This window comes from Lethenteron reissneri, chromosome 15, assembly GCF_015708825.2.
Source record: "Lethenteron reissneri isolate LAM-NWPU_2019-01 chromosome 15, ASM1570882v1, whole genome shotgun sequence".
Lineage (NCBI taxonomy): Eukaryota > Metazoa > Chordata > Hyperoartia > Petromyzontiformes > Petromyzontidae > Lethenteron > Lethenteron reissneri.
In genome coordinates, this window is record NC_083793.1 from 12201504 (window position 1) to 12213940 (window position 12437).

Here is a 12437-nt window from a genome sequence, read left to right on the forward strand (position 1 = left end):
AATGGGGCTAGCAAGCAACTAGACCCTGACCCTAACTCGCCAACCAACTCGTCTACCCAGCACCCACGACACTCTTCCCAGACCCCGCGACACCCTCCCGAAGCCCCTGCAAGGAAATTAGAGTATTCTCAATGCTTATTCCATTTCAGATACACTTAATTTCACGTAGAGTGAAAACTTAATTAACATGCAATCAATTCCGTTTCTGGAAATGACTTCTGCATTACAGGGGTAACAATTTTGCCTCCCCCTTCCCACCCCCTCCCCGAACTGTGCAGCTGGGTGCATCACTGATGACGATGATGACGACAACAACAACAGCAACGACGAAGGCGATAACAGTAATCGCAATAATTGTACCCAACTCATTTCGGCAAAAACTTCCCATGGCGCCAGCGACACGCAACGGTGCCGTTGCGGCTACGATCATTGATGACGACATTAATCAAACGGCCCAAACGTCGACGCCGAATCTCTTCGTAAAAAAAATTGTTTTTGCTCCCCCATCCCGTAACTCGACTGCTTTGGCCCGAATCTATGTTCCGATTGTTTCGGCCTCTGATTCGTATTCGCTTTGTCGCTCGCGCTCCACTCATTCACCGTTATGTTACTTTCAGCTCTGTCGCTATAGGTGACCTGGGTCACTCGTGCAAATGAGACTCATCCCGGTGCTCTTTGAGCTCTCGTCCGGCTGAGCGACTCAATTGGACCTGACTATGGAAGGTCAGAGCCGCCACAAAGTTGAATCTCCCGGGTGGGATCAGGGGTCAGAGGTCACAGGTGAGAGTGCTGAGCCTGGCACTGCCAAAATTCTGGTGGGGCGCTGCTGTGGTGAGATCTTAACTACCTCGACTGGAATACAAGAGGTTGTGGATTCAATCCCGACCTTCATGCCTGCTCTATATTTTGAGTTTGCATGTTCTCCCCGTGGTCATGTGGTTCGTTCTCCAGGCCCTCCGGTTTTTCCCTCCATATTTAGAATCAACATGCCGTTTAAAGTATTTGGCTGCTCTAAATTGCCACGTGATATACAACTTTGCTGACCTATCATTAGTGGCCAGGTCGCTTCTGAAAAAGAGCAATATAGCCCAGTGGGCCTTACCTGATAAAATAAAAAGTTGAATAATTTTTTTAAGCCGCTGTCCGTGATTAAACCAGCTTCTCAAGTGTAGCGAGTTGATGGTCTCAGCCGTATCACCAACAATTGCACGAAACAACGCGTCATAATTTCCTTCTGCACTTGGGCAAAATTTCAGCCCTGGGAATTACATTTCGGCTTTGCTCTCTCACGTGATGAACATTCTTCTCACATGCAGAGCACGTAACGGACCAGAGGTCACTCGAAGGGGATCTCAAGGGGTGGTTCTGCAATATCCGCTTCCGCGTGCCATTCTCCAGCACGGACAGGCGGCGTGGCGCTCGCAGCGAGAGATTTGGACGGACGCCTCGTTCTGACGCGGCGAGCCGAGAGCACCATCGGCATGAAATTGGGAATAATAAAACATTCAGCGTTATATATTTATTTATTTATCTGGCGTGGGCCTAACGGCAGCAGCCCCGTGGTAGCCGGGTGGCTTTCATGCTCGCCAGCGCGAGTGGCCGAAGCCGACGGGGGTCGTACCGTTACGTACGAAGCGTTGATGTAGTCCGACCCCTCCACGCCGGGAATCGGGGAGAGCAGCACGCGGGAGTGCTCGGCTGTGGGAGAGAAGAGGTGAGAACGGGTTGGGGAGGGGGGGATGAGGCAGGGAGAAAGAGGTAGGGAGAGACAAGTAGAGGCGGGGAGAGGGAGGGAGAGAGAGGGAGAGAGAGGGAGAGGCAGGCAGGGAGAGAGAGAGGCAGGGAGAGGCAGGGAGAGGCGGGGAGAGGCAGGGAGAGAGAGAGCCAGGGAGAGGCAGGGAGAGGGAGAGGCAGGGAGAGGGAGAGGCGGAGAGAGGGAGAGGCGGGGAGAGGCAGGGAGAGGGAGAGGCAGGGAGAGGGAGAGGCAGGGAGAGGGAGAGGCAGGGAGAGAGAGGGAGAGAGAGAGGGAGAGAGAGGGGAGAGGCAGGGAGAGGCAGGGAGAGGGAGAGGCAGGGAGAGGCGGGGAGAGGGAGAGGCAGGGAGAGGCGGGGAGAGGGAGAGGCAGGGAGAGAGAGGGAGAGAGAGGGGAGAGGCAGGGAGAGGCAGGGAGAGGCAGGGAGAGGGAGAGAGAGGGAAAGAGAGGGAGAGAGAGGGGAGAGCCAGGGAGAGGCAGGGAGAGGGAGAGGCAGGGAGAGGCGGGGAGAGGGAGAGGCAGGGAGAGGCGGGGAGAGGGAGAGGCAGGGAGAGAGAGGGAGAGAGAGGGGAGAGGCAGGGAGAGAGAGTGCGAAATATCTGGGGCAGAGCGGGGAAGGGGGGCCGACAGGAAAGTGGTAAGGGAGGGAGGAGGGGAGGCAGGGAGCGAGGGAGGGTAATCATCCATGAAGTGAGGGGAGGCAAGGAGGCTGCAATTGCCCACACGCTGCTGCTGCTGCGATTGGCCGATCTGTATTCTGCTGCCCAGGCACGCCGCCACTTGGCGCACGGCCGCTGGTACGGTGACAGTGGGGGGGGGGGGGTGCAGTCTGGATGTGGTGTGCCGAGCTGGCACTGTGCGATGCGCCCGGACAGCTCGCGTGCGAACGGGCAACGGTGGCGCCATCCCCGGTGCCGCCGCCGATGTTGCCGAGGAGCGGCGCGGCCTTCGGCTCCCGGCACACCACATCCAGTACTCCCCCCAACCTCCCATCACCCTGGCCGCTCTAACTCCGGTCTAACAGTGGCTCAGAAACTATTCGGCGGGAATATTTTTTGACGCCCTTGAGGACAGAATGAGTTATTTATTTCCCCTACAAAGAGTTGGCGAGGCGGTGATTCAGAGAGATATGAAGAAGGCCTTGAGCCTGCACTTGATGACAGGAACTTCCTGAACTTCACCTTTAACCCTGAACTTCACCTTTAACCCTGAACTTCACCATTAACCCTGAACTTCACCTTTAACCCTGAACTTCACCATTAACCCTGAACTTCACCTTTAACCCTGAACTTCACCATTAACCCTTAACTTACCATGGAAGATTCCCACAGCCAATGCCGTGATTCGTAAATGATTTTTGGATTTGGTTGCGAAGATCGTTCTCGAACTCACCGGGTGAGCGAGCGGGTGAGCGAGAGAGTGTTGATGAATTTGGCTGTGACAATCATTCTGCACCTCACCAGGTGAGCTGAGCTGACACGATCGCAATCGGCGCATTGCTGAACACTCCGTGACCGCGTGACAATTTAATTTGGCCGTGTCAGGTGGCGGAGGCTCTTGACAACAACAAATTCGGTCAGGTCATTACGTAGCGGCCCGACACAAAAACATCAATTGCAATCAGCCATTAATTGGCTGATTGCAATTGATGGGTGGTGGCTATCCCTCCGCTTGCAGCACGTTCGCCCTCGCTTCCAGTAATTGGGTTTAATTATTATTGAATCCCTCATTGTTTTGCTCAGGAAACATTGCTTTGTTTATATATTGAACACCTCTTTTATCATGCTGATTATTTGTGTAACGTTTATGTACAGACGCCTTTCGTTGAAATGCAGTGCTTAATGTAAATACGTAACAATGTTGAAGAAAATAGCAATATGTAAATTCATACCAACGTGTCAATAAATAACAAACGTGCGGCACCGGGTGGCTCTGGGGCAGAGCGAGCGGCTCGCGATTGGGAGGAACATGAGTTCAACTCCCGGTTGGGGGGTTGATTTCACAACATTTTTGCATCCGCGGTATTTACGCATCCACGGTTCTCTTTCGGCGTACCGATTTGCAAACTGCGTGGGCACGGGGTATTGCGTATCCCGCGGTTCAGCGCGGCGACCGGCAGGACTTCAAATCACCCTGCAAGCGGCGTTCCCTCCGTGCATCGTCTCATCCCCCAGCTCCCACCACCGCTCCCTTCCCACCACCTGCCGACGCTGCTCGCACAGCGACCGTTGTAGCGCGTGAACGTTGTCGCATCGCTTTGCAATATTCTGCATTTCCTGACCTTTAATCGTTGTTTGTTTGCACGAATTGTGCCCCTAAATCGTGGCCCGTGAGCGCGCGACCGGTGCGAGAAGGTGAAGCGAGTGCCAAAAGGTCCAGGAAAAGAGTGCGGCGTGGGTGGTCCGCTTCATGGGGTCCAACAAGTCCACCATTAGAACCTCCCTCATCACCACGGACTTCAACCCTCAGCATTAAAGGTAAAGAACGTGATGTTATTGTTTTTAATTATGTTAATTGAACTTTTTTTATGTTATTGTGTATTTTATTTGTGTTTAGTGAGGGAACGGGCAACTTAAGCTTTGACGAGTGTGACCACCGCGGCCGCGGTTGCCCTGACCCCCTATTTCCCAAAAGGCCTTGGCATTGCCAACTGCGGCGGTTTTCAGAAATGCAACGTAACCCCCTGCCGGTTCACGAGGGATCGTCGTCCCACTTTGCGGGGGGGGGGGGGGAAGTCAACAGCGGTTGTCCTCCACGTAGACTCGACCCCCGCCATACGAATGTGGAATTAACGCCGGTGGTTTAGGGCCAGCGGCGGCCCGAGCCCGGCGGCTACGCCGGCCAATGCCGCGGCGTGGCGCGGTCACCTTGAGATGGTGCGTGCGCCGCCCGCTTCGTTCACAGCGGGACGTTAACGATGCCGTGACGTTGCCGTGAGCAAGGCCCGCTGCGTGTGTCGGTAGTCGCGGTGCAAATTTGGAAAATGACGCACCGCGAATTACCCAAACTGGGATCACGCGCGGCAATCAGCGCACCCCTGCTGTAAGCCGACCATAATTGGCTGTGAAACGTAGCATCTTCATTAGAGCCCGGCGCTACGAGAATGGCGCAAATATCAAATGTGCAAAATTATCACTTGTTATGTTTGTACGCAGGTGCGCAAGTGTGTGCGGCGTGCAGGTGCATGTGTGTGTGCTACGAACGTGTCTGCTGCGTGCGTGCTGTGTGTTTGTACTATGAACATGAGTGCTGCGTACATGCGTGTGTGCCATGAACGTGCGTGCTGCGTGTGTGCTCCGTGCGTGCTGTGCGCACTGCGTGTGCGTACGCCACGAACGTGCGTGCATGCGCAAATGTGCGTGCCTGGGAGCACCGCGTTGGCGCGGTTCTTGACTCGGTTGCAGGCCTTGCCGGCGCTCGTGCATTCGCCATGTCGGGATCCTCCTCCTCCTGTCCCCGTCAGCAGCTGTCAGGGGAGCGCCAGAGCGACGTCATCGCACATCGTCGCGGCCGTAAAACGTCAACGGCACGAGCAACCGGGGCCATGGCGCGCTCATCGTTAAACCCTCTCAGACAAATTGAATCCCTCGCAAAAGTTCCTCTCCGCTGCAGCCGCCGCATGGCTCTGGAAGGAAATAAATAAAGCAAACCCTCACGTCGCGATAATTAAATTTCGTATTTTAATCAACGGAAGGAATCGAGTGGAATTTCAAGGCACAGTGGTGGCAGGTTGGGTGGAAGCAGGGGCCACAGGAGAACCCACGCTGTTAGCGAGAAGCAACTATGAAGGCCACACAAAGAAAAAAACCCCCCCTATACGTGGGGTGGTAGGTGGCCAGCACCACGCCCGTCCGCTTCTGTATCCCGAGTGGCGATGTTTACACATCACACCGAGTACCTATTTGAGGCTGAGTCGACCTAGGAGAGGCCCAGGACTGGTTTAGATAAACGTCACTGGTGTTAGTGGCCGTGAACAGCCAGTACCAGGTACATTGTGTGCCGTTCGTTTTGGCAGTTGGAGGAAACCGGAGAACCCAGAGATCATAAAGCTGCGCGCAGAAAGGCGCCCGCATCGGGAGATCTAACCCACCATCACCCTGCCGCCGACATTGGCGGTGTTTTTCACCGAAGACCATTTGAGAACGAGAGATTTTCACTGGAGGAGAGACGTCGCAAATTTGGAGCGATGCGGCACTATCCGCTTTGCGGAAACCTGGCAAAGCTGAGCGACGAGATCCGTCACGAACGCCCCTGAAGACGTCTGCACGTGCAAATTCGCGTTCACGAGTAAAGAGCTCGCGACGATTAACGGCATTCGCACCAGCACGTTCAACCGCGATTAGCGACGGGGGCCAGCGCGAGGTTTGAAAATAGACTTTCCCAGTAATGCCCGAAGTACAGGGAATGCAAATGATTAAAAAAGCAATTATCCGACGGTGAGCAAATAACAAAGTGGCCCGCTCGCCCATTCGGGGTCGGCTGGAATAGAGAACCGTTTGGATCGCTGCTCCACGTACGACGATACGTCGCGGTGAAAATAACAAGGTTCGGGTCCAGCGTTCCAGCTCCCGGGGGTGGAGGGGGGGGCTTGGCACAATAATTCCCTCTGCTGAATGTAAGAGGCCGGGCGGGGGGCCGCAAAAAGTCGTCGCGACCCCGGGGGTCGAGGGGCAGCGGCGCGCCCGGTGGAGAGAGCGCCTCCGGGTCGGCGCGCGACGTGGGAGACAAGCGCAGGAAACGGAACAAAAGCTGCGGATGAGCGCGGTGAGGTGCATGCTGGGAGCTTGCTGTGAGATTAGAGATCAGTTTAACATGTAGGCTTGGTTACTCCAAACTAAACTTAACAATTGTTTTCATAGCTAAGGCCCACTGTGCGATATGGATCTTTTTCAAATGCGTCCTGGCCATAAATGATGGCTCAACAAAGTGGCTTATCACGTGGAAATTTATAGCAGATAAACGCATCATGTTGTTTCTAAATGTGGAGGGAAAAACCGGAAGACCCGGACAAAAATCCAAGCGACCACAGGGAGAGAGACACTGCCAGGAGAGGCGGTGAACATCCCGGCCATCACGGCGCCACAATCTAAAGACCGCTCACCACAAAACATTTCAGAAATGTGATTGGGCGCCACGTCGTCCGGAACGTCGCCCCTTATATACCCCCCAGACTGCCTCAGCAGCAGCAGCAGCAGCAGACCATGCTTTCCCACCTGATGACGGACGCTTGTGTTGCACCCGAAACGTCGTGATTCATTTTATTTTCTACCCACGTGACTTTACCGAAAGAACCAAAGAGTATGGATTCCTGCAGTCACAAAAGCTTCAAATCAAAAATATTCCCCATGTTAAGGCCAAAGACACACGTGCACACACGTGTGTACGCACACATGCACACAAACACACACACGTGTGTACGCACACATGCACACACACACACGTGTGTACGCACACATGCACACATACACACGTGCACACGCATGCGCACACACTTGCACCAACACACCCGTAAAAAACGCATTTGTTGTTTAAAATACGGATGAGAGTCACTCACACGACTCTGCTTGTGCATGGCAGTGTGGCCGGTCTTGGCGTGCGGCGTGAGGATGCGGTTCACGTAGGCGTGCAGGCTGCCGGCCGGCACCTCGGTGTCGCGGCACGTCACCGCACCCACCAGCGCCTCGTGGATGAACGCGTACTGCTCCTGCTCGTGTGGGAGCACGGGGGAACACGCGAGAGCAAGGGCGAGCAAGGGGAAGTAAGGGGGAGCAAGGGGGGAGATGATTGGAGCCGTGAGCCAATATTTTATACACCGCGTTCATCGGGTGGCTGTAAGTGGCACGCGTCTCCCCTCCCCTCCCCCTCCCCTCCCCTCCCCCTCCCCTCCCCTCCCCTTCCCTCGTCTCCCCTCCCCTCCCCTCGTCTCCCCTCGTCTCCCCTCCCCTCCCCTCGTCTCCCCTCCCCTCCCCATCGCCTCCCCTCGTCTCCCCTCCCCTCGTCTCCCCTCCCCTCCCCTCGTCTCCCCTCCCCTCCCCATCGCCTCCCCTCGTCTCCCCTTCCCTCGTCTCCCCTCCCCTCCCCTCGTCTCCCCTCGTCTCCCCATCCCCTCCCCTCCCCTTCCCTCGTCTCCCCTCCCCTCCCCTCGTCTCCCCTCGTCTCCCCTCCCCTCCCCTCGTCTCCCCTCCCCTCCCCATCCCCTCCCCTCCCCTTCCCTCGTCTCCCCTCCCCTCCCCTCGTCTCCCCTCGTCTCCCCTCCCCTCCCCTCGTCTCCCCTCCCCTCCCCTCGTCTCCCCTCCCCTCCCCATCGCCTCCCCTCCCCATCCCCTCCCCTCCCCTTCCCTCGTCTCCCCTCCCCTCCCCTCGTCTCCCCTCCCCTCCCCTCGTCTCCCCTCCCCTCCCCTCGTCTCCCCTCCCCTCCCCTCGTCTCCCCTCCCCTCCCCATCGCCTCCCCTCGTCTCCCCTCCCCTCCCCTCGTCTCCCCTCCCCTCCCCATCGCCTCCCCTCGTCTCCCCTCCCCTCGTCTCCCCTCCCCTCGCTTCCCCTCATCTCCCATCGTCTCCCCTCGCCGCCTCTCGTCGCCCCTCGTCACCACAGCGATGGCACACGGCACCACACCTTCTCACCGCACCACACATCACCACACCTTCTCACCGCACCACACATCACCACGCAATCTCACCGCACCACACGGCACCACGCCGCCTCACCGGGCTGTGCACGAGGTGCGCCCGCTGCGTGCGAGCGTGCCGCAGGAACGCCGGGACGTTGAGGGCACCGCGCTCCCGCACCTGCTGCAGCATCGAGTCCAGCACCACGAAGGTGCCCACCGCGCAGCCCCCGGCACAGCCACGCATGCCGCACCTGGGAGGGGCGTGGGGGGGGACAACCAATCATAAGCGGCCAGCACGGTTATTCGAGCGATCGGTTACCGTGCCGATTACTCGAGAGATCAGTTACCGTGCCGATTATTCGATTGACTGATTCCTACACCGATTAGTGATTTGATCACTCAACTGATTGGACAGCACGAAAATAGTTGGGGGGGGGGAAATAGTTTCTGTTCCCACGTGTGCCGCTGGATAGGAGGTGGTCAAGAGTAAGGCAATGTTCTTGGCGTGCATGAGCCGGCAAACGTTCGAGCGACCGATTATTCTGGTGGAATGATTCGCGACCGCCCACCCGCATCAAGCATGCGGTGTGCGCAATGATTCCACTACCGTCACCACTGCTACCAATACCGCCACACACATGCCACCGCCCCCCCTTTCCCCCCATTTCTACCAGCGATCCGATGTCTCTTCACGATTCGGGTTTGACACGATTCGGGTTTGGCACGATTCGGGTTTGGCACAATATTTTACCAGCTAAGGCCCCACTGAGCTACACAGTAGCTCTTTTTTCAGAAGCGACCTGGCCATCACACATAATAGCTCGATGGAGTGGCTTATTGCGTGGACATTCATCACAGCCAAATACTCTAAACGCGTGATTCTAAATGTGGAGGGAAAAGCCAGAGGACCCAGAGAAAAATCCATAAGACCACGGGAAGGATGTGCAAACTCCAAAGATAGAAACGTCAGGGTCGGGATCGAACCCACCACGATGTCCTGCATACCAGGCACTTAACATCTCGCTACTGCGGCACCCCAGCATTTTCATTTTTTTTGGCACTGTTTTATCATCTTGATTTTCTAGTTATTATTATCATTACCGCCACTGCTGCTGTTGCTGTCCCTTTCGTAGCGAAGCCGACACCGCCGATCTGCTGCCGAAGCCACTTAAACCAGAGCCCCGTGACCCTCACGCTGGGGACGTTCGTTTTAATAACCTGCAAAGAGTGTTCATCGCCTGCCAATCACGCCGTCTCTATGTGTCTCAGAGGTGGAATTTATCCAAATTAAGTGAAAAACCAATTGAATGTGATGGGTTTTTTTTTTGTGCAGTCACATGCGACCGGCATTAGAGCATCGACTCGCTACGCTTGAGAGATGGGGAAGGAGCCATTGTTTAATCACGGTGGGCGGCGGCTGAGATCCGGATTTGAACCCAGGAACTCAGCTGAGGGGTCAGCGTCTGACCCCTGAGCCACCGGGCCGCCTCTGACCACGCGCATACATACTGAGCGATGCTGCCGGCTCCTGGCCCAGGCATCTAAACACACAAAGAATCGCCTGTGAGAATATGTATACACGTTTATATTACAATCCCTGTGGATTTTGCGCTAGAGTCATCACAGCCAGGCTCACGCGGCGAACATAGGCGCAAAAACAAAACCCGATCGCTGCGTTCGTGGCCGAACGCGAGGCCCTGCGCACGATCGCCGGGGCGAGACTAAAGACAGAGCTGCGGCTAAAGGTGGGGGGGAACGTGCGCACGCGGGAGTTCGTCAGTCGAAGAGATGGAGCGATAAAGCCGGTTTGCGCCCTTGCGTGTTGGCTGCACGTGACAGTCAACCGTTGTTGCATCGCGGGACGACGAGCGATGACTAACGGTTTGGGCAGCCCTTCATCCGGTGGTGGGTCGATCGTGGCCGACGGCGACGCGGGCGACGATGACGGCGTTAACGCCTCGCACAAGGCGGCCCAGTGGAGGCGTCAACAAGGGATGGGGGTGGAGGGGTCGGAGGTCGCGTACCCGGAGGTGGGGGCGTTGCTGGACGGCGGGGCCGCAGGGGTCACGGGGTCGGCGGACACGGACAGCTCCAGCAGGGAGGGGCGCGAGGGTCCCCTGCACGCGACCAGAGGTCAGTAGGGGCGAACGTCAAGTGTCTACACACGCCGACCCCTGCATCCCGACTCGCTGTGGCGTGAGGACCCTCCTGTCTCCCGAGAGACGGGCACATCGGTGTACGGTGTGGGGACACCTGCACCCAGCAGTGGATAGAGCATGGCTGCTGCTGTTCATGACAATGACTATGAACCTCAGAGAGGACATTACACAAGGTGCCCCGTGCGTGATGGCGCAATCTGCCAGTGCCCTCCTTCCTCATCATTGCCTCTGCTATTTTAATCCTGGGCGCAATGCTATTCGTGTACCGGAGGGTGCTTTGTTTGCTTCTCGGTTTGTAATTTGCATCTCACGTCTCGTGTTCACTCTGGGCAAACTTTTATTATTTTTGGTTAACCCATAAATGCTTTACCACACCGTCAAGTTTTGAATGTTTAGCAAGTAATGATTTTATGATTTGTTGAAAGGTTTTGCCAAATGTTGCACAGAGAACGTGAACTGCCGTGTGTCTGTTATGGCTCATGGTACACACACAAAGAGCCCCCGTGTAGCCTTAACGGACTGGTGAGACAAGTACAATAAGCGAGTAGCACCTATCAAGGCCACCACGGTACACGAGGGGGTGGGTGGCCAGCACCATGCCCTGCCACCTTTGTCTCCACAGTGCTGACGTTCACACGCTGCGCCAGGTACTCATTTGACGCCGAGTCGACCTCGCGGAGGCCAAGGACCAGTTCAGATAATTTTCACTGGTGTTGGCCGTGAGCGGGAATCGAACTCGGGTTACCGGACTCGGAGCGTTGAGCGCTAACCGCTGTGCCAATGTTCCCCATGCAAACGGTGCACACGCACGCTTGCACACACGCACGCACTTACCCGCAGTGCACGAGTGTCGGGCCGGCACCCTGCGCGCGCGTCCCGGCCGACGCTTTGCGCACGAACGCCAGGAGGGGCCAGGCCACGGAGGGGCCCCCCAGGGGGGTTGGGGGGCCCTCCGTGGCGTGGCGCGCCGAGAACGCCCAGTGGCACACGACGCGCTCCGGCACGCGACACCGCTGGGAGCCCTGTGGTGGCGATGCGGCACCACACACGCACGCACACAAGCAGAGTCGCACAAAAAGACTACAACCACCATTTTCCACGAAGTCGTGGTGACGTCATCACAACGCTTGTGCCAGGCTATGTGCACGTTAAGGCCCCGTGACCTCCCGCTGGCAGGTCACGGGACAGACCCAAGTGCCATGGGTTGCCTGAGATGATTGGCTGTTGCACCACCTGTGCCCCCTACTGTGCCAACTTGCTGTGCTTTAGCCACCCGACGCTCTGCTCGTTGTTGTGAGCGTCACTCCTCCGCCCTATGTTGTTGTTGGAGGGCGACTGCCTCCAACTGCCCAGTAGCTTCCTTCACGAGCCTCCTCCACAGAGGCCGATATTCACACCGCTGGTACCGGTCATCGGCAAGTCCACTCAGCTCCACATCCTCCTGTAACACATCACTCCATCTCTTCTCTAGCCCGTGCCGTGCCCGTTTAGCCCCCTCTATCCGGCCGAACAATAGCTGTTTAGGCATGGAGTGGCCGGGCATTCGGGCTACATGACCCAACCAACGCAGCCTTGCCTGCCGGAGGAGCTCACCGATGGGGCTTTGTCCAGATCTTTCAAGGATTTGTGAGCTCCTCACACAATCCAGTCTGGTTACATCTCGGATGGATTGTAGGCAGGCCAGCCTAAATGTTTCTAACCAGCGAAGATGTTCTATTAGGGGGGTCCACATTTCGCAAGGATAGAGAAGGGAGGGCATGACCGTGGCCGAGAAGACCTGAAGCTTCATGTAGAGAGGAAGACCAGGTAGCTTCCACACAGCGTTACGCAGCCGATGACAAAATGCTGCTCGGCTAATTCGGAGCGAGACCTCTGCTGTCAAACCGGAGCCGGTCATGAGCACACTGCCCAGGTA

The 12437-nt window shown here is 56.7% G+C and overlaps 1 protein-coding gene and 1 long non-coding RNA gene across 3 annotated transcripts in view; one reads left to right on the forward strand and one right to left on the reverse strand.

Annotated features, from left to right (window-relative positions):
• The window catches only part of LOC133342730 (receptor-type tyrosine-protein phosphatase gamma-like), a 166945-nt gene that overhangs the window by 24875 nt on the left and 129633 nt on the right, over window positions 1–12437 (reverse strand). For both annotated transcript variants that reach the window (XM_061552071.1, XM_061552070.1), the window contains exons 14-19: window positions 11357–11544; window positions 10388–10480; window positions 8461–8614; window positions 7308–7457; window positions 5117–5219; window positions 1622–1698 (exon numbers count right to left, since the gene is read on the reverse strand). In XM_061552071.1, the coding sequence (XP_061408055.1) occupies window positions 1622–1698; window positions 5117–5219; window positions 7308–7457; window positions 8461–8614; window positions 10388–10480; window positions 11357–11544 (765 nt within the window). The remainder of the gene's footprint in view (window positions 1–1621; window positions 1699–5116; window positions 5220–7307; window positions 7458–8460; window positions 8615–10387; window positions 10481–11356; window positions 11545–12437) is intronic.
• Window positions 1413–7437, forward strand: LOC133342731 (uncharacterized). The gene is made up of 3 exons (XR_009755181.1): window positions 1413–1714; window positions 4088–4230; window positions 5158–7437. It is a non-coding gene; the product is annotated as an uncharacterized LOC133342731 (long non-coding RNA).